This window comes from Pieris rapae, chromosome 9, assembly GCF_905147795.1.
Source record: "Pieris rapae chromosome 9, ilPieRapa1.1, whole genome shotgun sequence".
NCBI lineage: Eukaryota > Metazoa > Arthropoda > Insecta > Lepidoptera > Pieridae > Pieris > Pieris rapae.
In genome coordinates, this window is record NC_059517.1 from 5,637,088 (window position 1) to 5,660,654 (window position 23,567).

Sequence of the window (23,567 nt, forward strand, 5' to 3'; positions counted from 1 at the left end):
AACTTTCCCTTTTTAGACTTATAAATTTGACATATAAGTAGGGTTATCAGTTTGAGTCTGGACACTCGAGTATTCGATTTGATCTGTGGTTAATCCTCTAATATATCGTGTATCTATGGTACCATACCAAATGACAATTAGCAATCTGTTATTACATGAAAATACAAAAATTATTACAATTCCTCTACTTCGTAGTTCTTTGTAACTTCAGATACGTTTACTTCATAATTACTATAACGTTTTATATTAACAGTTATCATTTCATAAATGGGATTTTCTACATAAACAACAATGGAAAAGAAGTTAATCAACAACCTTGGGTAAATACTTTTCACTATAGTAGTATAAGTAAATAAACATTTTGCGTATTAAGAGACATATTGCATGACCTCCTTTCTAAAAATTATAAAGTATTTCTACTTATTGTACAAAACTTTATTCGACTTTTATTAGATAATAGTCGAACAACTGTAATATAAGGTTTATTACAATTGATTTTATTATAAAACAGTATGCATAATTCTACTTTTCTATAGAAAGTAACTTATTTGCAGTTATATATATATATATATATAGTATATTTACATATATTATAAGTTTATAAATATATTTTACATAATTCTACTTACAAGAAGAATTATGTAAAATATGAATATGTAAATAAGAAGAAGACATACTTTCCTGTTTTAAAAGTATATGTATAATTAAAGCTCTTGCTCTTGTATTATACTTATATCAAATTGAAACCTGTTTTTAGGTGTAAAAACTCGAGGGTAGAACAGTCTTATAAAAACTAATAACATAAATTAACCCACAATCTTGTGTATATCTTATATTTATGTTAGGTTGACCTGTGACTATTTGACATTCTGCCTAATAATTAATACATAGCTTCTTTTCTTTTTTATGAATGTTTTGTTCTTTCTTCTAACTACATCTTTAAATATAATACTTATGCCAAATTTTGCCTCAGGAAAAATTCTTGATTTAACTATTTAGAGACATTAGGCCAAAACAATCTTATCTTTTTAGTCTATTTATAATAATAATAAATAAATATTATTTAAAATATTTTATTTTATTAATAAATAATTAAAAAGCAATTATTACTAATAATTTGTTTTTTAATATTAGTCTTAATACCCCACACCGGTCTGTACAGCATGCAAAATTAATAGGTGATATAATTATAATATTATCTAGAAAATAGGGTTATCTAACACTACATGTACATTTAGGTACAAACAAAAAAATAGTAGAATGAGTAGCAAGTCACTAAATTCTGTAATTGTACAATTAATAATTTAATCTGATATTGGCTTATATGGCTTTAATAATATTATTTTATATGAATTGCAAATATAATTTTATTTTAGAAATTTACTTTATCAAACATATTTTAGAAATGAGCTTTGTATTAAGTGAGATAAATTATAAGAATAAAGCATGTTTAATATACTGTGTTTTCAAATAAACTCCTCCGTGAAATCTTGTGTGCATATGCAGTTTATTGATATATATTGAATCTGACAACACCTATTTTTCATTCTCTTAAATGTTAAGGGTGGTGGTTTTACAAATTTTTATTGTTTTTATTTTCTATGATACAGCATTATTTATATACAAAAATGCATACAACCCTTAATTTTAGTCCCTCTACAATCAGCCCTCATTTTTAATTTAATAATTAAAAACTTATGAACTCCGGTTTAAATGGAGAAAAATTAACTGAAAAACCTTAAATATTTTCATTCTGGAAGACCAAACAGTCTCTGGGGTAGCATAACAAAGTGTTCCATGTTGGTATGTACTAAAAAGATGACTTACTAGCAACAAAGTTCGCACGGGCAGCTAGTACATTTCTAAAATTGTCGAAATTAGTGACTTCCTTTAAATCTGTCGTACTTGCAACCAATCCATCGGCACAAAGTTCAACGCGTATCGCGACGTCACGACAGCCGCTGCTGTCCTCCACTCCTCAGTCCTCAGTCCTCACTCAAACAGTGTGTGCGCGAGAGTGCGGCGATACTCACGCGCCGTAGATCATCTGTGACGTAGGGAATGAACGTTTGACTCACTCCATTGTGCACAAAATGACAAAAGTGGACAAAGAATCGTTGGCTGGTCCTGTGGACTCTAAACCTATCATTGTTGACAGGAGCCACAAGGTGAATATCGCCCCTACGCACCATAAGACCCTCACCCATTTGCCTAAACGACCCCCAGTGGACTTGGCTTTTACGGATCTTACATACAATGTGCAGGAAGGAAGGAAAAGCAGTAAGTACAATACTCTATCTATTATTTATCTACTATTTATAATGGAGTAAATAATTATCGTTAATAATAATTAATTTTATGCGAGGTCAAAGAACAATGACATTTTTTTTAAAGACATTAGGAAATATACATGATTTTGCTTTACAGTTATTTTTTGTGAAGACATAAATTTTACATTGTTTCGTGTGATGTTTGTTTTTAACAATAAAGGGGTTTAATTAAATATTATTTTCATTATTATTAAGGAATTGTTTCGTAATTTTCCTTTGATCATAACACGGTTTCGTCATCATCTTATCGTAGATCCGGAATACTACTGCTATAGAAATTAATTATCAATCAATAAAAATCAGAAAATCCTTATCGAATCCGTAATTTTGGTACTATCAAATATTACGATAATAATTTACTAAAGCATCTACCAACCTATGTGTGTTGTACAATGAATACTAGTCACTTGCTAGTGTAACCTGTCCTGTATTTTTAAATAGAATAAAAGGTCTTCTATAGTAACTCTTCTGCTAACCTGTGCCTTTGTGATGATGTTTTTATAAACATTAGTATTAGTTAATGCGCTATGGTAAAACCCCAACACATTGAAAAATATTCAAAATCGTGGGTAATGCCCACAAATAAAGAGTAACAAACGCTGGGTATAAAAAGTTAAGGAAACTTTACTCGCAGCAACGGGTTACGTTGTCAGACAACGTGTAGAATTGCTTTTTTTTGCTTTTTTTATTTTTAATACAACTAAATGTGCAAATGAGTGAACGACAGTTACATAGTTGCAAAATGTCATTGCCCTCATGTTAATTATTTTTTATAGCCAAATTCATTGAGACCTCTACCAATTTGATGGATATGCCACAGATACTTTGTGCAAATTGTTTCTTTATCCTTAAAAGTAGTTTTGTTTTTAAAATGTAAACAAGTTTTTATTTTATTTGCTGACATTTTCTGTAAATTAACCGAAACATAAACGTATCTTAAGATTTTATTATTTTTATGTTTGCCGCATTCAAATAGTTCTTGAACTTTGTTATGGTAAACTGGTTGTCATAGTTAACCATGATATCATAACTTGTAAATTAGTTACAGTTTTATTTTATTTCATTCCGCATCTAAAGTTAGGTGTACAATATGCTAAATTAGTGTCCTTGTATGCTTAATAACATAAATAAATATAAGTATTGTAATTTTATTAAATTATTGGTAGAACAAAAATTTTCCGTACATTTATTATATTTTTTTCACTTGATGCGTTTTTATTTTTACGGTCAACTCACGTTTTATTTTGTATCGTCATTCTTAAAACGATAACTATTTATTAACTTTGGCAAATATGTAAAACAATACATGAGTATAAATAAATATATATGTATATATATATATTATAATTCCGAGTTGTATACTAATATGGAAATAAGCATTTTTCATGATTACCTTGAAAATGTACCTTAATTAATAAGTAAATATTTAAATAATAATTATTTAAAATTGTTTTGATAAATTTGTAACAAGGTTTGAAATAAGTATTCCATATACTATATAGCATATATATCCTATATATATCCACTATATAACAAAATGTTGTCTCCAGAAATAAGCCTGGTAGCCTGAGGGTTACCTGGAATGCGTATTTGACGAATGAGAGTGATAACTGCCTTTTTTACCAATGACTAGTCCATGTGCAGTGAAGCTCTCGAATGGTGAATTATTAAGTTTAGTCCAGTTATGACGATGATACATTATATGTCTATTTTTTAAAGTAGATGATACAAAGCGTGTAATGGAATAATTAAATTGGTTGTTTAGAGTTAAAACAAGGTCTTGCAAGGCCGTGACGTCAAGATACCGGTTTCCAATAATTCAACTGGTCATTTTACCGGTTTTTATATTTTTGTACGTGTCAAAACTCAAAAAGTTTTTACAAACTATCTGTCAAGAAATTTTAAATCATTTGTTTCTCTAATTAAGTTTTTATTACAATATATCATAATTATATAAAAATATGTAATGCGTACAAATTTGAGGCCATATTTTTAAATATTACGTGTGTTAGTAAATACAATGAATTTTGAGGTAAGTATAAAGATTTTACATAATATTTTTATATAGGAATCAATATATGCTATGTATGTGTGTAATCAGTTTGATTGTAGGTACGTCCGGTTGCCATTGTTATAACTTGAGTAATGTGTGTAATTAATATTGTGTTTTTGTTCCCCACTTATGGCCAATTACAGTAATTTTTCTATGGTTCAGTGATTTAAAAAATAATTTCCAAAAATTAGTATAACTTCCGCAGTGCGTATGGCGAAAGGCGTATAGAAGTTAATTTTAAAGTGCAGTGAATGTATATCAAAAATTAATAAAGTATTCATATTAATACATATGATATGGTTTTAGATAGTTTAGAGTATGATATTTATTTATAATTACAGATAAATGTTAAACAGGCCTTTTTCGAAACTTCAATTAGATTTTCAACAAACATGTGTTTTTATAGCTCTTTGACTTTATTTGACCTTCATTTTGAAGAAATTGCTGTAAAACAAAAGTGTTTCCCGTAAAAAAGTTTGTAATAATAATAATTGGCTTTGTGGTTTAAGCTATTGCAATTTTTATTGTGCATTACATACATTTTCCTTTAGCAATTAATTCTCATTTAAGAAATAATTACATATGTTGTCGTGGCTAATAATTCATTTTATTCTGTCACGATTGTGGATCATGTTATCTAGTCGTTGGAGGGCGTTGTGAGAATTGAGATAACGTGTTACCAATTAAAGATATATAAATTAGACTTGTCAACGTAGTGTCACGAAAAATTTCGTATGGAATTGAAAACCGCGTCGTGAGCGCTAAAACCCTAAATTTAAAATCACGAGCCTATATCGAAAATGATATAATGTATTGTCAAATCGTCATTATATTCACACACACGTAACCAACACGAAGCTTAGGCTATTTTCACCCTTGGTTTTCTTAGTGGCATAGTTGAGTATCAGTTAGACACTTGATTATAAGAGGCATAAAGTATGAATGGCACTTTGATTTGTTACGCTTATTACACAATTTATACCGTGTTTCTTGATCAGTATGTTGCAGCTAGCGATTTGTGGACATCCTGTCTCGTGATTTGCAATTTTGATATTAAATGGTGAAGATAGATTATCTTTTAACTGCCTTAGTGGTACTTACTATTAATGTACCTACAGTAGTATTACTGTTTTGTTACGCATCTTAGTTGTAAGGATTTACGGTTTAGCTTTGGGCCTTAAAGAGAGACTTCGAAGGTTCAGAATAAGTTGTAATTGTTAGATTAGATTAGAATATCGATAATTTATGTTAAAATATTGTTCCTTATATTTTCTTGAGTTATGATAAATGCCAATCAAATTCCAATAAAAAAGGAATTATGTATTATTTATTAATCTGAATGATCTATTAGAAAAATATTACAAATAAAACAATTTGTTTTCAGATGTCAAGACGATTCTCAAGTCGGTCTCAGGAAGGCTGCGGTCGGGTGAGCTTACAGCAATCATGGGACCCTCTGGCGCGGGAAAATCTACCTTGCTCAACATTCTTACTGGCTACAAGTAAGTTGACAATATACATTTAAGACTCGCTTGTAAAGTGAAAAAAAAATTATCAAGAAATAGACACACAATGTTGCCAAGCATTTTTGTGCCACTGGTTTTTTTGTCGCCATATTTCGTTTCGCGGTTCGCTTTGTATACTCAATTATTTTGTTTTAATACAAAATTAAATTCCCTGGTATGAGATGTAACAATCGCCAAGTCTCAAAAGTTTTGGAGAGAAACTTATCTGTAAATTACGTAGTAAGCATGCAACAAATTATTTTTTAATTTGGAGGTATTATAACATTACCACTTAAAGTGATTAAGGAAATTTGGAAGATAACCGACATGTTTTGAAGTTAGTGTAACATTCATAAAACTACGTAAACCTAAGTATAATGAAGCTCGATTAATTTTTGTACTGACTCTTTCATAAAACAAAATAGATAACCATAGATACAACATAAAAATATTTAACGTTATAATAATCAGCCAGTCTCTAGAATGTTCATCGAGGGTTCTCTAAAATCTCTTCTTTTCAATTCGTTTCAGATTCACATTTGTAGTAACTCGTATGTTTTAATATACACTCGACCTGTATTACAAAACAATTATTCGCTTCTCATTACTGTTGTTATTATTATTGCTCTTACATTATTAATAAACTTAGATTTTAAAAACACTAAAAGGTTTACAAGGTACTGATGGAAAACAAAAATCTTTCGCATAGATACTAGAGTAAAAAAAAACAATTAATACAAAAACTTGATTAAATATATACCTCCTGCCTGTGCGTCATTGTTTCATTATACATTGTTACATTATATATAATGTTCTACCAGAATTTTTACGCCCACACAGAGGAAACAGTGAATTGAATCGGACATACCCAATTATTTCCTAATATGCTAGGCCTGTGATAAAAAATGATAAAACGATTGGCTATCTGAGCCATGAAGGCGATTGTTAATGTGATAAAAATCTGACAATGGACTATTTCCTTAAATTACGGCTGAGAAAGGAAGGATTTTTTAATTTTTTATGGCCTGCATTTATTATATCGTCAACATAGAATAATCCTCGCTAAACATAGTAAATACGTTATGATTTTCTTTTTTATATTGATGATACGAGTATTATCTCTAATATTTAGTATTTGCTAACTTTTTAAAGGCTTTCACCATTTCTGATGACTTAGAAAATTGTTGCACTTTCACGAACGAAGTTCTACTTGTTTCAATTATTATTAATAGCTAAAATAAGTTTGTGCATGATCACTCTAGTGGTTAAGTCTTAATTAGCCATTAGTGATAAATGTTTTAAAATCTAAAAATAACAATGTAATATGAAGTTTGCTTTAGCTTATTGTTAACAATCATTTGAATCGTTTAATTTATGTGCATTAAAATTAGCATCATTAGTTTATAAATGACAGTTTACTTTAAAAATATCGTTATTGTTGAAGCTACTTTAAAATAAATATGTACTTATACAAGTGTGATATGTATAAGCTGTTAATACTGCTTATACATGCATCTGCGTGTGACTCTCACATTGGTCGTCGGTTTGATTCTCGGCTGCTTCAATTTTAATCTTCTCTCTGCATAACGCTCGCTCGTATGGTGAACTTCATCGTGAGGAAATCGGCATGTCACATTATCTAGATTTTAGAGGGAGTGTATAATAATATATAGACCCGCTTTCAATAATTTCTAGTTTATGTTGATACATTTGAAAAAATAATCAATCATGTTTTGTGTGTAGAACAATAACTATTAGTATTCTAGATTACATTTTAAGGGTCAAAGATTACTTCGGAAGCGATTGATGCAGTTTGTACGCAACGATACACTATCTAGGCTTTGCTCATTTTTACAAGCATTCACCATTCTAACTTTATGTACCTTCACAGCGTAATCTGTGTATTCACACAACGCATTAAAGTTGTTGTTTGTTATTGTAGGAGTCAAGTGAAAGAAGACACTTGTTTATATGTGATGTTGTAAAATGGTTGTGAATGCCATATAACTTATCGGGCAATTTAATGTTTAGACAAATATACGCTTTAAAACTACATTGTCTTAGTTTCCTTGCTTGCTAGCTTAGAAGCTGCTTAATGATTTTTCCAAACAAATTCGACGTACCAATTCTTAAAAAAAGGCCTTTCGGCAGTGTTAGTATGCACGGTATCACTTATCATCGGGTGCCCATAGTCCCTTTGCCTCTTTATTTAAAAAAAATGTCAAACAAACGTTTATGTTCGAAATATTAAACAACCACTCGATAATATATCGGTTAAATCATTTTTAATTATAATAAGTTACTTGAATGTGTGCAGTACCTTGCTCTTAAGATCTCTAGCTGTCAAGTTCTTGTGGTTTTGGTGTACTTTCTCTTGTGACGTGAATAAATGTTTTTGTAGTGGTGAAAGCAATTTTGTACACTGTGTAATTGAAGTTGAATTGAAATATACGATATCTATTTAAGAAAATCATTGATAAGGTAAATATTGTGTAACAATAGGTAGACTTAAAAAATTTCTTCACATTAAAAGACAGAAAATATTTGTAATAATAAACTCGTAAAGATGACCGATATAAAGTATTCCTTCAATGTCCTGTATTATTTTAAACATAGTCTATATTTGTTACTATAAAAAATAAGGGTTCTCTAAACTTTAACTACCAACCCAAGGCGTTAAAACTTACGACTGACTAGTTACTTAAAAGCCGACGTTTTGCTTTACATCATGGTTACGGGTGACTTACAGTGTTCATTTGCATTGGAGAGAAAGCTAATGCTACCCAACTAGTACAATCCAGCAAAATTTTCCATATTTGAAATCTGACTGGGCATTGAAGACTATGTTTGTCTACGTAAATAACGAAAAAGCATACATTGGCAATTTTTTGAAGACATTAAATAAACTGATGAAAAAAAACGAAATTACAATATGAGTACGTGTGTGTATTATGCTTAATTGTATTCATTAAGTTCCATAGTTAAACGTTCCTGGGAAACATTCGGCAGATAACTGTCAGAAAAGTTCTGCATTCGAATAATTTTTATTTAAGGCTCTTCCGGTAAGGTTTCACCTTGGTATTCAACAGAAGATAGTGTAATTGATTTTTAATGTTAAGGTTTTTCTCTTTAATTGCAAATACATGATTATAATAGTGCCGGCTTTTGCCGTATTATTATTTGGCTTATGAGCGAAAAGTACTAACTTTTTAGATTTATCTATTAATTAATTGGATATGAACTCTTCGGGGCTTATAATACTATCGCAAATCTTGCACAGCTCTCAATCTTTATTCAATAAATATTTTTCAGTTGTGTCCTTTTGCGATTGTGTGCGTTTTTGATATTTTCCAATCAGTTCTTAAAATTTTGGAGACAAGATTATCTATAAAGACATCTTGAATATTCAGTGTTATCATTTTTTTTCTAATCACAACAAGATTATTAGCTTTATTTATCAATGTAATTATTTATCTAGTAATGTAATTGTTTTTGAAATGCGGTGTTTGGTAATAGATTTTTCAAGGTTTAGTTCCACAATTGACGGCAATATTTGTTCCACTGACGACTGAATTTGTTCCCATTTCTCTATCGCAACTTTTATACTAACTATATAACTCTAGATTAATATCAAATGAACAAACAAATAAATACGTGCGTGACGTGGACGGGAAACCAAAACAGAAATGAAAAAAATAAATGTAAAATAATATTTAATTGCATTTGGTTTTAAATTATGTATTATTGTACTTAAGGACAAAGAACAGAGTCCTTAAGGTCATTGAACTGGGAACGTATAAGTCCATGTGTTTGTAGCCTTTTTTTATTCACGCAGGCGCAAAAACTGCAATCGTATTTTCTGAATTGGCTTGTTAGATTTCGACAATTTTAGTATAGTGTTAGCCGATAAATTTAGTATTGTCTTCTTATTTCCTTTCTGCATAATATTATTTTCCTTAAATCGTATGGTATTCTAGTATCGTAGTCTACTATATTTCCTACTCTAGTTTTAACTACTAGTGGTAAAAACAATGTTGCATAACTGCAATAACTTGAAACTGGTAAAGCGTTTCCATGATACCTCTACTTCAAGCACATGTTAAGTTATGTTTATATAGGGTTGCCAAAGACTTAAATGCTCGTATGTATAGAAACCGGATTCTTGTTATCTAGCAGCCATTAAGTAGGTCATGCGGTCAATTAGTTCTTCAGAGTATTTGCAAATGTGTCCTTAATTATTGAAATGAAAATTAGCAAACTCGCTGTATTTACACTTTGAATTTTCACTCGTAAACAAACCCAGAAATATTAATTGGTCTATATAAGTAAAATACACGTGCGATGTTATTATAAGCGTTTTTATAATGTTTATGGACCCAACAAACATCGTATAATCATTTAAAATGAACGGCTAAAGTTTTTCACCTTTTTATTGAATCGTTGTGAAAAGATTGTCCTGGTGGCATTAATCTAGAGTAGCTAAAGTCGTCTCACTACCACGTTAAGTAAGCAGCGAAAATTCTAGAAATGCTTATACAACAATTTTGCAATCGCTTGCGTTTCTAAGGAAAGGGATATGAGACCGATATTCCTAAAATATGTTTTTAAAACACTGTTTTTTCTTAAAAAATTTATACAAATTTGTTTTTGTTGGCTTTGTTCAAATTTTATACAAACTTGAACAAAGGTGCAAATATATATTTTTTATGGTTTGTACGACCTTTTATGAATACAACGCATTCATAATGGGTTTAATTTAAAAATAAAAATTGATATTTAGAAGCAAAAGCACATAACAATGGAAACAAATTGGACTCTTTAACAGGCACCACTCAGCAGGCTTGACCGTGTCTTACTATGTCTACTTCTTTCAGAATACTTAAATGATTATAATAAAGCGAGCGATTTATATTATAATTTGTTGCAAAAAAATGAAAATGTTCTGCGGTCATTTAGTCTTCTTTTAAAAATTAATTAATATCAACCACCAATTGCAAAATAGCTTGACAAAGCGTAAAGAAATAGACATGTATAAAAGACATGTAAAAAGCCTTTTATAGTAACAAATTCGTATATAGAAAAAAACGTATGTTTATTAGGAGTAATATTTTACTATTGTAGAGAAACAGGCAAAATTTTAATTCAGCTTCTACAACAAGGTAGATTAAGTCTGGATCTGAAACAAGATTTTAATTTATTCAAGAAATTAACAAGTGCATTTATTTTTATTTTAAAGTAAGTTTTTTTGAGCGTTTATTATAAAAGTTATTTTACCGATGTTCGTTTGCCCTCAGCGCAGGTATGGAGAGAAATCTTACAATTCTTTATTCTTTTATTTTTAATAATTCTTTTCTCCAAGTATTTTATGATCAGAGAGATTATTTATACACTATACGGTGTCTGATGTGACGATGCGTTAAGTGCAAATTTGAAGGTTATTTTTTGTCATCACGGTAGATTCAATTAAAATTTATTATATTTGGTATGTATAAGTCGGTTTCTTACAGTCGTAAAATTACAAGCTACAACGCGTTAAAGCGAGGTCATATTCTAGTATTTTGAGTATTTATAGAGAGATTTAAGTTTTATTTATTAATTACCACGTCGTTACATTACGGCATAAAAATTGAACATAATTAAATGAAAAGGGGGGCAACTGGCGGCCTTATCCTATTAAATTTCTTTCACTCTCAACGTAATTGCAATTGATGAAATTGTAATAAATTCTGGTTTGTATCCGTTTAAAAGCTTTTGAAATGTAATAATGAATAAATTTAAACATATTAAATAAAACATATACGATGATATATAATTTTTCTGTTTTCAACTTGCGTCAAATATGGATCACAGTGTCTCTTTTACCAACTCTTTCATTTGTTACCTAATTATGTTTTCCCGTATCACCTAGGCGACTCCGAGCCCGCTCCTTCGCCCCAAAACGTGTTATTTGGGAAAATCAGACGTTCAAAGAATTCTCCCTTCAGCTGTTATTGAATATCTCCAGTTCGTCTTTGGTCTTTTTCTTAAGTGTGACCTATAAATTATCACTAGATGTAGGTTAGGTGACTGATTGCAATACAAATAGCAGTTGAAGATCTTTTTAAGACCGCTCCAAGGAGGAGCACCATTATTTATGGATATATTACATTTCCATAGGTCAAGTATACTATTTTAAGGGTATATCCTTACATGGGTACAATGCCTTTTGCGGAAATAACAATCTCAGTAATGATATTAAGCTATGAGAGTCATGCCCTTGACTGTTGTGAGTTAAATTTTGTGGGATACATTGAAAGTTTAAAATCCAATTCATGAACATGTAGAAGTTTTTTTCTTATATAGTGATACCGCCGCCCACGAACACTCTCAATGCCAGAGGGCTCGCGAGTGTGTTGCCGGCCTTTTAAGAATTGGTACGCTCTTTTCTTGAAGGATTCTAAGGCGAATTGGTTCAATCATAATTTAGACTGTTAAATGACGAAATAATTCGGTATATACTAATACAACGCATGAACGTCAATTTGGAATTGGTTATAGTAGTTGTGTTATAAAGTTACGAAGTTTAATGTCCTCTGTGGTTCCAACAAGAATGACAAACACATTGTCATACGTAGATGATGACGTGTTCTGGTTTCCTTTGGCACACAGTAAACGATAATTTAAAGCTGAAGCAGTAATATAATGTTATTCAACGGAGGTTTAATGTACTCCATTGTTGCTTTTGTAATACTGATAAAATGATTAGACTAGATCAATGAACGCTTGTATGTCCTATTAAGATATTTGTCATATGCCACTTATATCATTGCACTTTCTTGATTCAAGTATCCAGATTTGTGTAACAAGAGTGTGTTCATGATCTTTGTCATGTTTTTACCGGTCGTCATTTTTTGCGAGATTTTAGTCTTTAGAGCCATTTTTTTATATTTAATCATAAGTAGAAGCAAAAACGTTAAATAGACGATAAACTAACGTCAATAATTAACTGAATATACTTCTAAATGCTTAAAATTAATATTTAATTAAAGTAGTCTTTGAAAAAGATACCAATTTAATACTAAGGCACAGTCATTTTTTTCTTATTCTCAGATGAGGAGATAAGCCAGGCTAAAATTGTTTTATTTTACTTTAATATACAGTAATTTTCATATATTGTGTATGATAAATATATTCTTATTATACTTAGGCCAAATAATAATAATAATATTTAATATAATGTGTGATGATAATGAGAATGAAGATCGAAAAGTACATATTTATATTTCTGATAAGTAAAATATTTTATTCAGCATTAACCGACCTCGGAAGTCAGCAGAAACACCTTGAACCTTGTGTGACTTGAATATTCTGAAGGCATAAAAAGCGTACATTTTGAATAATTTAAATTAATTTTTGCGTATAGCTGTTGGATGGTTACGGCTGATGAGTTTAAGAATCGAAATCGACTTACAACATCGTTGATAGTACAAACTTTCGTTAAAAACGACTAACGACTTTGCTGAGAGACGGGGAACCATTGACAATTCTTTTTTTTTTTTTGATAAATCGTATGATAGGAAGCTTTCGATGATAAAAATATTATCAAAATTACCTGCGTGACGTATCCGAAGGTTAAGGCACCGTACGAAAAATACACATATTTTAAGTAATATAAAGAGTAAATATGAAAACCACAAATCTTGTTTTAACACATTATAGTTGAATTACCTTGAATTATGAAAAAGTAATGTATATTTGTTTGAGTGGTTTTTTAATGTAATTTTTAATACATTACTAAACTTATTTCGCCCGGAAGTAAACATTAATTTAACAGACCAAATACGTACTGCATATTCTATCGATCTTCCGCCATCAATTCCTATGTACGCTTACCTGTTATCAAACGTTCAAGGAAATATAGAATTAAATGTATAAGTACTAAGTTTATCAAATATGACATTGTTTTTGTTAGAATATGATTTGTTTCAAGGCTACTGGATTTTTTACAATGTTTGTGGTCAGTAGTGCGAATCATATACATATTTAACATCATTATAGTTTTATTTAATATTGTTAAAGTAATTTTGCTACATTTCTATTCGCTTTACTTTAGTTTTTGTTTTGGTTCTTCTTTTCTTTTAATTCCCATCACGATTTTCTATAGCTAGATCAAAGTACAAATATAATCTATGACAAAGTTTTCTTCTGTAATAAAGCGAATACATTTTACCGTTTTATGAGTCTATAGCGTATTACAAATCTGTTAAAAAAAATCGTTAATACTTTAAAAAAAAATCCTATAACAATACTTATACATCCTATCCCCTCTGGAGATTTGTCTAATAAGATCACAATCTAAATTGTATAAATTTTAAATGTATTTTTCTTTGTTCGCAGAACGTCTGGTATGGAAGGCAGTATAACAGTAAATGGCATGGAACGCAACCTGTCTAGCTTCCGCAAGCTCTCCTGTTATATTATGCAGGATAACCAGTTGCACGGTAACCTGACTGTCGAGGAAGCCATGAAAGTGGCTACGTCACTCAAACTGCCCAGCACCACGTCAAGGGAAGATAAGGAGGAAGTGGTCAGTTATTATTTTTTAGGAGCAAAATAATGTATATAATGATGATAAGGTAGAAACTCTGTTCAGATGTTAAATTTGTGGTCAGTTATTATTTTTTAGGAGCAAAATAATGTATATAAATGAGGAAACGTAGAAAATCTGGTCATCTGTTAAATTTAGAAAAATATATTATTTATCGTAATAGTATCTACTAAAATTATACAGAGGATAGTATTATAGATCTGTATGTATGTTTCTAAGGAATTATCTCAAAAAATACTGGACCGATTTTAATTTTTTTTTATCACTGATAGGCTATAATGTTAAGAACAAATCAATATCTACAAAACTGTTAAAATATAAATGTCCACCCATGTGAAGCCGGGACGGGTTTTTTAATCTATAAAGTTTAATATATAAAATGGAACAGAAATAACAAAGAATCAAGGTCTTGTACAATAATTAAGAGCTTTTGTTTTTTCTGAACCTCTATATAATCTTTCAGATTCAAGAGATCCTCGAAACACTTGGTCTGGCCGATCATCTGAAAACAATGACTTCGAATCTGTCTGGAGGACAAAAGAAGCGTCTTTCAATCGCGTTGGAGCTGGTTAACAACCCACCGATTATGTTCTTCGACGAGCCAACATCTGGTCTCGACAGTTCTTCTTGCTTCCAATGTATCTCCTTGTTGAAGACATTGGCGAGTGGTGGCAGAACCATTATTTGTACCATTCACCAGCCATCTGCGCGTTTGTTTGAGATGTTTGACCACTTGTACACGCTCGCTGAAGGCCAATGTGTTTATCAAGGCAGTACTGGACGGCTAGGTGAGTTTTATGTTAATATATGTACGTTGCGATATTACACAAAATAAATAGGTTTCTTTTCTACTCTTTGCTACAATGACTATTTATACTAATAATAAGTTAAGTTGCAACCAATTCGAATTTTCATTTATTTTAAGCCTTCATATGGTAGCCGAAAAATATAATTGAGCTTATCTATTGGCTACACTTGGGACTGTTCAAGTTTAAGTTTATATCCCCCCCTCCCTCCCTTTTCAAGCAAAAGTATGCAATGCTCTCAAAAATAATAGTACATTCACGTATTAATTTTTTGTAGGAATCCTCTAAAATTAATTTCAAGCGTAGACAGTGAGTGGGTAATATATGTAAAAACTTATAACTCCTGCTAAGGTAATCCCCAAATATGAAAATCAAATACCGGGGTATTTTTATAGTGCTTGCGTAATACTTGAATGGCCCCTTGTACATTGTAGAGATTACTTCTTATGACTAAAACTTAAAATGTCGCTGCTTTGCTGGAGTAGCAATTATGTGACAATATAATTGCCTCCTTGATAGTAGGAAAACCGAGGTAACGCTCTTGACCTTTGCCTACGTCAATAGGGAAATACACATAAAGTATTTGCATTGTTTTAAGGTATATGAACCAATTGAATCTTGCTACTTTGTTCTTCTTATAGTGCCATCTATACAATTATAACTATCCATTAGACAATTTTATAAACCAGGACGTGCGGCCAGGTCTCCTTCTTCCTGCCACTTTGCCTTGTATGATAAGTTGAAGGAGCTCGTACTTTTTGGAGCTACGTAAAATGTGTCCAAAATACTCAAGTTTCCTTCTCTTAACCGTCATAAGCACTTCTTTGTTTTTCTGCATTCTGTCCAGCACTGTTGTATTTCGTATGCGGTCTGTCCAAGATATTTTAAGCATATGTCGATAAACCCAGATCTCAAACGCTTCTAGTTTTTTGGACATAGTCTCTCGTCCAAGATTCTACGCCAGTACAGACACGCGTATTTTACTAATATATATAAAAGGAAGAGGAATATATAATTGTTATATATTGGGTTGTAGCGCCACTTGAATATTATAATTTTATTATGCATTGTATAAAATATTTTATACAATGCAAATAGGCTGAAATTAATAACGTACATATTAGCATTTGAGAATGTATTTCTTGATAATCACTCAATAAATGAGTCAATTATGATAATTATTTCTTGAGACAATGCATGCAAATAATTGGTTTTATGATAACAGAATTAGCTGTGTTGATTATTTGCTGATATATTTTTTTACGTTGTGTCGTAAATATACTATGCATATCTTATATGTCAATAGTAAAAAAAAAATTTCGCTATCAGTTAAGGTCTGTATTCCATAAAAAGCGGTTCTTATGATTAATCCTAAGATATGAGTCAAAGGAAATGGTAGGAATCTAAGCGGCTGTAAGGCCTTTCCTCTTTTTCCTTTTTTGTTGATAAAAAAATAACGTCGATATTAACGTCGTGCGATCTGAAATGTGAATAATTGATTCTATATTGGCATTTAATTATCCGTCAACAGTGGAATGGCTGGGCAGCTTGAACCTGCAGTGTCCGTCATACCACAACCCGGCATCATTCATCATAGAAGTATCGTGTGGGGAGTATGGCGAGAACACGAGCAAACTTGTCCGGGCTATTGAAAATGGAAAGAATGATATCAGGTTAGTAATTTGACTAAGGCTCCATAGATTATCATATAAATAAATAAATACAGTTATATTATGGAAATTGTTAATATATGTCCAATTTTACCTTTTCATGCTTTTACGGAAAAGAAAAACGTAAGGTGTGACTGTAAATAATAGTATCAGATAGACGAAACGACTTTGCGCTCCGATCCATTCTGATTGGTCAACAGCACCTGCAGTACGGACGCGTTCGTACGCGTCTTCACGGCGTATTACGTCCGTGACAATCAAATATAGTTTATGATATCAGTAGAAATTAATCGCTTAATTACTATATATTTTTTCAGAAATGGAAAACCATTCCCAATTCAACCGAATTACAATAACCAAAAAGATATGGAGGACTCTGCGAAGAGCGCAATAGGATGGAACGTAAACGACGCGTCCCAAATAAGAGATAAATTCGCCGGGGACGTACCAAATGGTGCTAATGGGGCAAACGGCACGAATGGTACGAGTAATTTGCAGAATGGTTTATTGCAGTTTGCCGCTAATGAAATTTCTAAGGGTAGTAAAGGTGAGCATAATTATTTATTCACTAATGCGGATTAAAATTACTCGGTATTTTTGTAAGTAATTGCGAAAGGATCGCAGGGAAATTTAAATTGTTTCACTTTGCCACAGAACATACATATCAAAGCCACGTACTAAAGTTATACAGTTTCTTACGTGTATTTGCTACAACCTCTTTAGGTCTTGGCCTCAGATTTATGAATCTGTTTCATGATTATTTTTAAACCACTAGGCCAACACTGCTCATTATTATGTTTAAACGCGTATTTTCGGCACTTTTTTGTTCATAGACGGCATATTTTCGTGAAACTGATGCTTGATTTAGAGAGCTCAGTTATATTCTATATCACCTTGATATCTGATCTCATTGTGGAATCTTAATCTCGCGTCATTTGTTTTTTGATACTAAACTCTACCTGGCCTTGGCCTTTTATGGCCTTTGAAATACCGAATCCTTGGATTTTTATAACTAGTTTCTGTATATTTACATTGAAATGAGAATTATATAATATTGTTTATTATTCGTTATAACGGATACTTTATAGAAAGCACTGTAAAGTTCGCGAAAAGTAAATTTTTAAAATAAAAATAATTGTGAATAAAATTATGTAATCTGCTATTATTCTTCAATATATATTTGCTTAGTGATACATATGTTAATATCTTGTTCTATTACTCATTACTATAACTTATTAATGAGCCATTGGATAAAAACCACGAAATTTATATCTAATTTAATCTAAACACGGGCAATAATTATTGGTTACAATTTAGGTGTTAAGTACATACTAACCAGGAGCGTGATAACAGGGTTCAAAGGTAACAGATAACTTCCTGTTTACGTCCGCTCTTCACATATGTTCTGAATTCAAATATATATTTTTCACACGTAATCGTTGCGTGCGTCAACACTTTGCCTTTTGTCCCATAGAGCAGAATGCCTCATAAAATATAGATAGGACTAAACAACGTTGGTAATACAAATGTGATGATACAGATTATATTAATGTATAGAGAATTAATGAGTAACAGTATTTTTTTTTGTTTATCTATATAAAGTGATTAATATGATGTTTTTATAATTTATTGATAAATGTCGAATAATGCATTTGTAGTCTTATTTTATAAACCGTTTCAATGAAAAATTAAATAACATTTGTTCCATTAGGTAGACACTAATTTTAATTTCTAGCGATTTTAATTTCTTTGAAATATACGTTTTTGTTAAACTGTTAAAACGATAAGCGTTTTGACTTTGACCTCAGTGTCATGTGCCTTCATACATAGGAATTGGAAAAAACATATATAACATTTATAGACTTCTTACATAATACCTATTTTTTTTTAATGTTAGAAGTTTGCGACCATGACTGTTAGTAATTGGAAAAAAAGAAACGTCGTTTAATTATAACCAGATAAGTAACATATCTATAGTAATTAAGCTTCTTTAGAAAATGACTGCTAAGCTGCTAAGCAACATAAATTGTATAAACCACAGATAACGTGACAGAACATAACTGTACTAATGCAGCCATAGACAAAAAATCCTATGACAAGAATGACCCGTTAGTCCAATTTGAAAATGAATTGTCACATGATCAAGCGTTAGCTATATATATATAGATAGATATAGCAAAGAACCCAAAATGAATGAATTATTACACGTGCATAACTGTGTTAGATTATAATTCAATAATCTTGGTTCTTAATTACTAAAAATATATTTTAATTAAATTTACAGCCGAGCCACTGGTCGTACAAATGGACACAGAGAAGCAAGACAATGCTGAAGTGGCCCTTTTAGGCACTGATGGTTCCCCGCGTAGATATGCCACATCCGAAGGCAAACAATTCTGGGTTGTGCTTAAAAGGACTTTGCTTTTCAGTAGAAGAGATTGGGTGAGTTTCTATAATATTGTATAATATAGTTTACGTCCGTTATCGCATATTTTATATAGAAAAAGGTTTGGTTGTGGTATTTGCTGTATACGAATGTGTTGTACATAAATAAATAATAATATAACCACGTAACCACCGTCTGTCGACTTATGTATAATTATTTTTCTTATATACCACACTTCCAGAATCTTCTCCTAAGTATTGGAGATATTTACGTTATTGCTAGTAAAAACAGTGGCAGTTTTAATTTGTATAAAAATTTACTTGAATATTAAAGTTATGAATGAATATTTTCAGACACTTATGTACCTGCGTCTGTTCGCTCACATTTTGGTCGGCTTCTTGATCGGTGCTCTCTACTACGATATTGGTAACGACGGCTCCAAGGTGCTCTCAAATCTCGGTTTCCTTTTCTTCAATATGCTGTTCCTCATGTACACTTCTATGACCATCACTATATTGAGTTGTAAGTATTATTTTTTTTAAGAAATTAAATATAATATTTTTTGCATATAAACTGGTATATCAAAATATAAATTAAAGGGTATAGTTAGGTGATTTTGGCCGACAAAATTAATAGTACAGGCCGAGTATTTTTTTCACTTACCTTATGAAATAATGACATAAACAATATAGCTGTCGTTTACGTTTATTAAATTAAATTAATTATATTTCGAACAAATGACAAACCTAAAAATTTTAGTAAAAAATTAATACATTTTTTTTTAATTTTTCAGTCCCTCTAGAGATGCCTGTGCTAGTAAAAGAACACTTCAACCGATGGTATTCGCTGCGATCTTATTATTTGGCTATCACCGTTTCCGATATTCCCTTCCAGGTACATAACAGAGATTACTTTAATAAACTAATCTAAAATTAATTTATTAAATTAATACTTTAGCTTTTAGCTCTTTAGTTGTGCACTAAGACAATAAAGAAAAAGTTATATTATCCACCCAGTTTCAGTGTTTTGTGAAATTATATATTTATACTAAACTAATTGTATTGTATTTTTATCGTACCAACCACTGAAACTCAGGTTATAAAAATATATTAATTTTAAAGGGATACATGTTATTTCTATCGGACGAACTATGAACACCGTATACCTAAACCAATTCATTTTTGACGTACGAAACGTCAAGTCTGAAACTAACCTTTATAGGTGTTAATTTTTTCTTAACAAACCGATACATTAATTAATATCTTGTATTTCAGGCGATATTCTGTATAATCTACGTGGTGATAGTATACCTGCTGACGTCACAACCTCTAGAGTGGTTCCGGTTTTCGATGTTCCTGTCTTCGTGTCTGCTTATATCGTTTGTGGCGCAAAGTGTTGGACTTGTTGTGGGTGCCGCTATGAATGTGCAGGTAATTAAAAATTTTATTGTTATAAATTTTGGACTAAAGGATTAACCCTCACTGAAATGCACTTATTACTTTGGTGCAATGACAGAAACAATATGGGTCCGATTTTATTTATTCATTTAATTTAATAGCCCAAAAATACAAGAAAATATGACATCACAAATTTAACACACATACACATCAATTATACTACAACATAAGCAGTATATCAAAGGATAAACCTATACAAACAACCAAAAAATAAATAAAAATAGTAATAATAATAAATCTGTGGTAATAATACTATATATACAATTTATGTTAAAGGTTTAATTTCGCAAGTCAAGTGAAAACACACAGGAAAACGAAACTCATCTATAAAAAAAATTAAATACATTATTTCAAACTTTCATATTATGTAGAATCTCATTCATTCATTCATTCATTTTATTTTTAATGGCGACTTCTGTGTCAATCACAATTCCGCCAATGTCACGTTCTAAGCATTATCACGGTGAGGATAGATTTGATGGATTGAATTAAATCTAAGCAGAGTTACCCAAAACAAAAATGACTTCACAAAAAAAAGACAACACACACAAACCTTACATCAATCATAGATATATAATAATATATACAAGAGGTTAACATAATACTACAAATGTAGAATCTCTAGTCTTACGAATACATGACATTTGAGAGTTGACAGTTGACATATGCCCACAAAACAAACGATTCGTTCCGAATTTAAAACAAATATTAATTTCAGAACGGAGTATTCCTTGCGCCAGTGATGTCGGTTCCATTCCTGTTATTCAGTGGTTTCTTTGTGTCGTTCAACGCGATACCTGTATACCTGCGATGGATCACCTACGTTTCGTATATTCGATACGGTTTCGAAGGAACTGCACTAGCCACGTATTCCTTTAATAGGACTAATCTTGCGTGTCATCAGGTATGTATCAATTTATTTTTTATGTAAAAATTTTATCTTTTCTCTTTCTATGAAAATTAATTTATTATATTAGTATTGTCTTTTTTGTCTTTAGAAAACACTTTTTTGTTATTCTGATAATAAGAAATATATGGTTCTTTGCATGATGTTAAAAAATACAATCCTTTATTGCTACCGTTTTTTTGATCATTTTTGTTTCATAGACAATGGGTAACAGCCTTCTGTCTGACATATGTCAGAAGGCTGCCGATTTTTTTTACAAGTGAAAGATGCGTATAAAGTCTATTAGTGCACTCCCGGGGCTCGAACCCTCGACAAACTAATAAGTGTCGTAGTCTGAACAACACGCACGATAAGTTAAAAAAAACTCATATACATCATTACAATTTCAGGCCTACTGTCACTTTAAGAAACCAGAGATAACACTAGAAGAGCTGGACATGACAGACGCAGACTTCACACTCGACATAGCAGCGTTGTGCCTCATTTTCTTACTACTTCGTATTTCTGCATTCCTCTTCCTTCGTTGGAAACTCCGCTCCACTAGATAGGTTATTAGACATAGAAGTACACGGAAATTTTGCCACTTTTGTGGACGCATGTGCTTGGTTTTAATTAACTACGTTGTAGTTATTATCTATTAAAAAAAAACTGTGTTTTGAATCACAAAAAAATAATAAAAGTCTATGAATAAAAAGTATCAATAAAATGCTTTGAATTTAATGTAAAATTAATAAATATGTATTCCTTATAAGAATACAAAAATTTTCGTGTACTGTTTTCACTGAAGTTATAGTTAGTCGGTGATAATGTGATAATATAATTCCAATGTGATGTAAGAACAATTATTATACGTATTTTGTAAATTACGCTGCTAAAATTATTGAGGTTTGTTTACCAAAACTTCGCTGAAAATATATTTTCTTTTATGTCTATACTCAATGACTTGATCGCGGTTATAAGGCTGAATTCTTCTGTACCCCAATCGTTTTTGTCGGTTTAAATTAAAAAAAAAACATTTTCACGTGTTTACACAGATTATAAAATAATGAAACTATTGCGACTGTCACGTTTTTGTTACATGGTCACTAATTATTGCCACATGGTCATCAATTAATAGCGCATGGTCACTAGTTATGATGTTAAAAATAAGAAACTTTCTTGGGACACAGTTGCTTAACCGACCTAAAAGTAAATGAAAAGTTACTTTTACATGATGAAGCTGCCGTGTTTTGCCTTATTAAAAAATATACAAATTTTATTCATTTAATACTATTAATTATGAATGACTCATATGTACTGAGATTTGATGGTCACAAAATATATATTCTACTTGAATTGATTTAATGATATTTTCCCATTAATAATAGTATTTGGATTGGCGAACAAAGAAAAAGAGTCGACTAGCTTCAAATCTTGCCTTTAACTTGCCATCCTATGAAGTTTTTGAGACTTGTAATCAGCCAATATAAATGGACTGTCAAAGCAAGAGATAATGTCTCTAACGTATAGCTGTATTTAAAAATGTGGTTACCGTCGCATTTTAAGGAATTATAAATTGCTCAATATAAGCCTAAATGTTCTAGTTATATAAATGTTCGAAAAATATTGTATACAAATTCGGCCATTACGAAATTTAGTAATATAAGTAACTTAATTAGGGATCACGGTTTATATTGTACTTAGTTAAGTAAATGTTTAGATTATGGTCCAATATTGTTGGTTATATGTAATTTTATATATTTTTAATAAATGGTTTAAATATACTAGTTTTATTTGACTAAGTTTATTACCTGAGAGTTTCATTTCTTATGTTTGAACACTGGATGGCAGTGTAATTATCTATTGCATTACTTATGAGGTTTAATC

At 30.8% G+C, this 23,567-nt stretch overlaps 1 protein-coding gene across 2 annotated transcripts; it reads left to right on the forward strand.

Moving 5' to 3' along the window:
• The first annotated feature begins 164 nt into the window (after nucleotides 1-164).
• On the forward strand, nucleotides 165-23,464 carry LOC110996279 (ATP-binding cassette sub-family G member 1). 2 transcript variants are annotated; one of them, XM_022263874.2, is made up of 13 exons: nucleotides 165-320; nucleotides 2,159-2,280; nucleotides 5,768-5,885; nucleotides 14,265-14,454; nucleotides 14,939-15,263; nucleotides 16,813-16,954; nucleotides 17,269-17,498; nucleotides 19,236-19,393; nucleotides 19,691-19,859; nucleotides 20,131-20,231; nucleotides 20,612-20,767; nucleotides 21,513-21,698; nucleotides 22,091-23,464. In XM_022263874.2, the coding sequence occupies exons 1-13, from the start codon at nucleotides 292-294 to the stop codon at nucleotides 22,247-22,249; spliced, it is 2,085 nt and encodes a 694-aa protein (XP_022119566.1). In that variant the 5' UTR covers nucleotides 165-291; the 3' UTR covers nucleotides 22,250-23,464. The 2 variants fall into 2 exon arrangements, with proteins under 2 accessions (XP_022119566.1, XP_022119565.1); XM_022263873.2 differs by lacking the exon at nucleotides 165-320 and having other exon boundaries at nucleotides 1,972-2,280.
• The last annotated feature ends 103 nt before the right edge of the window (nucleotides 23,465-23,567 follow it).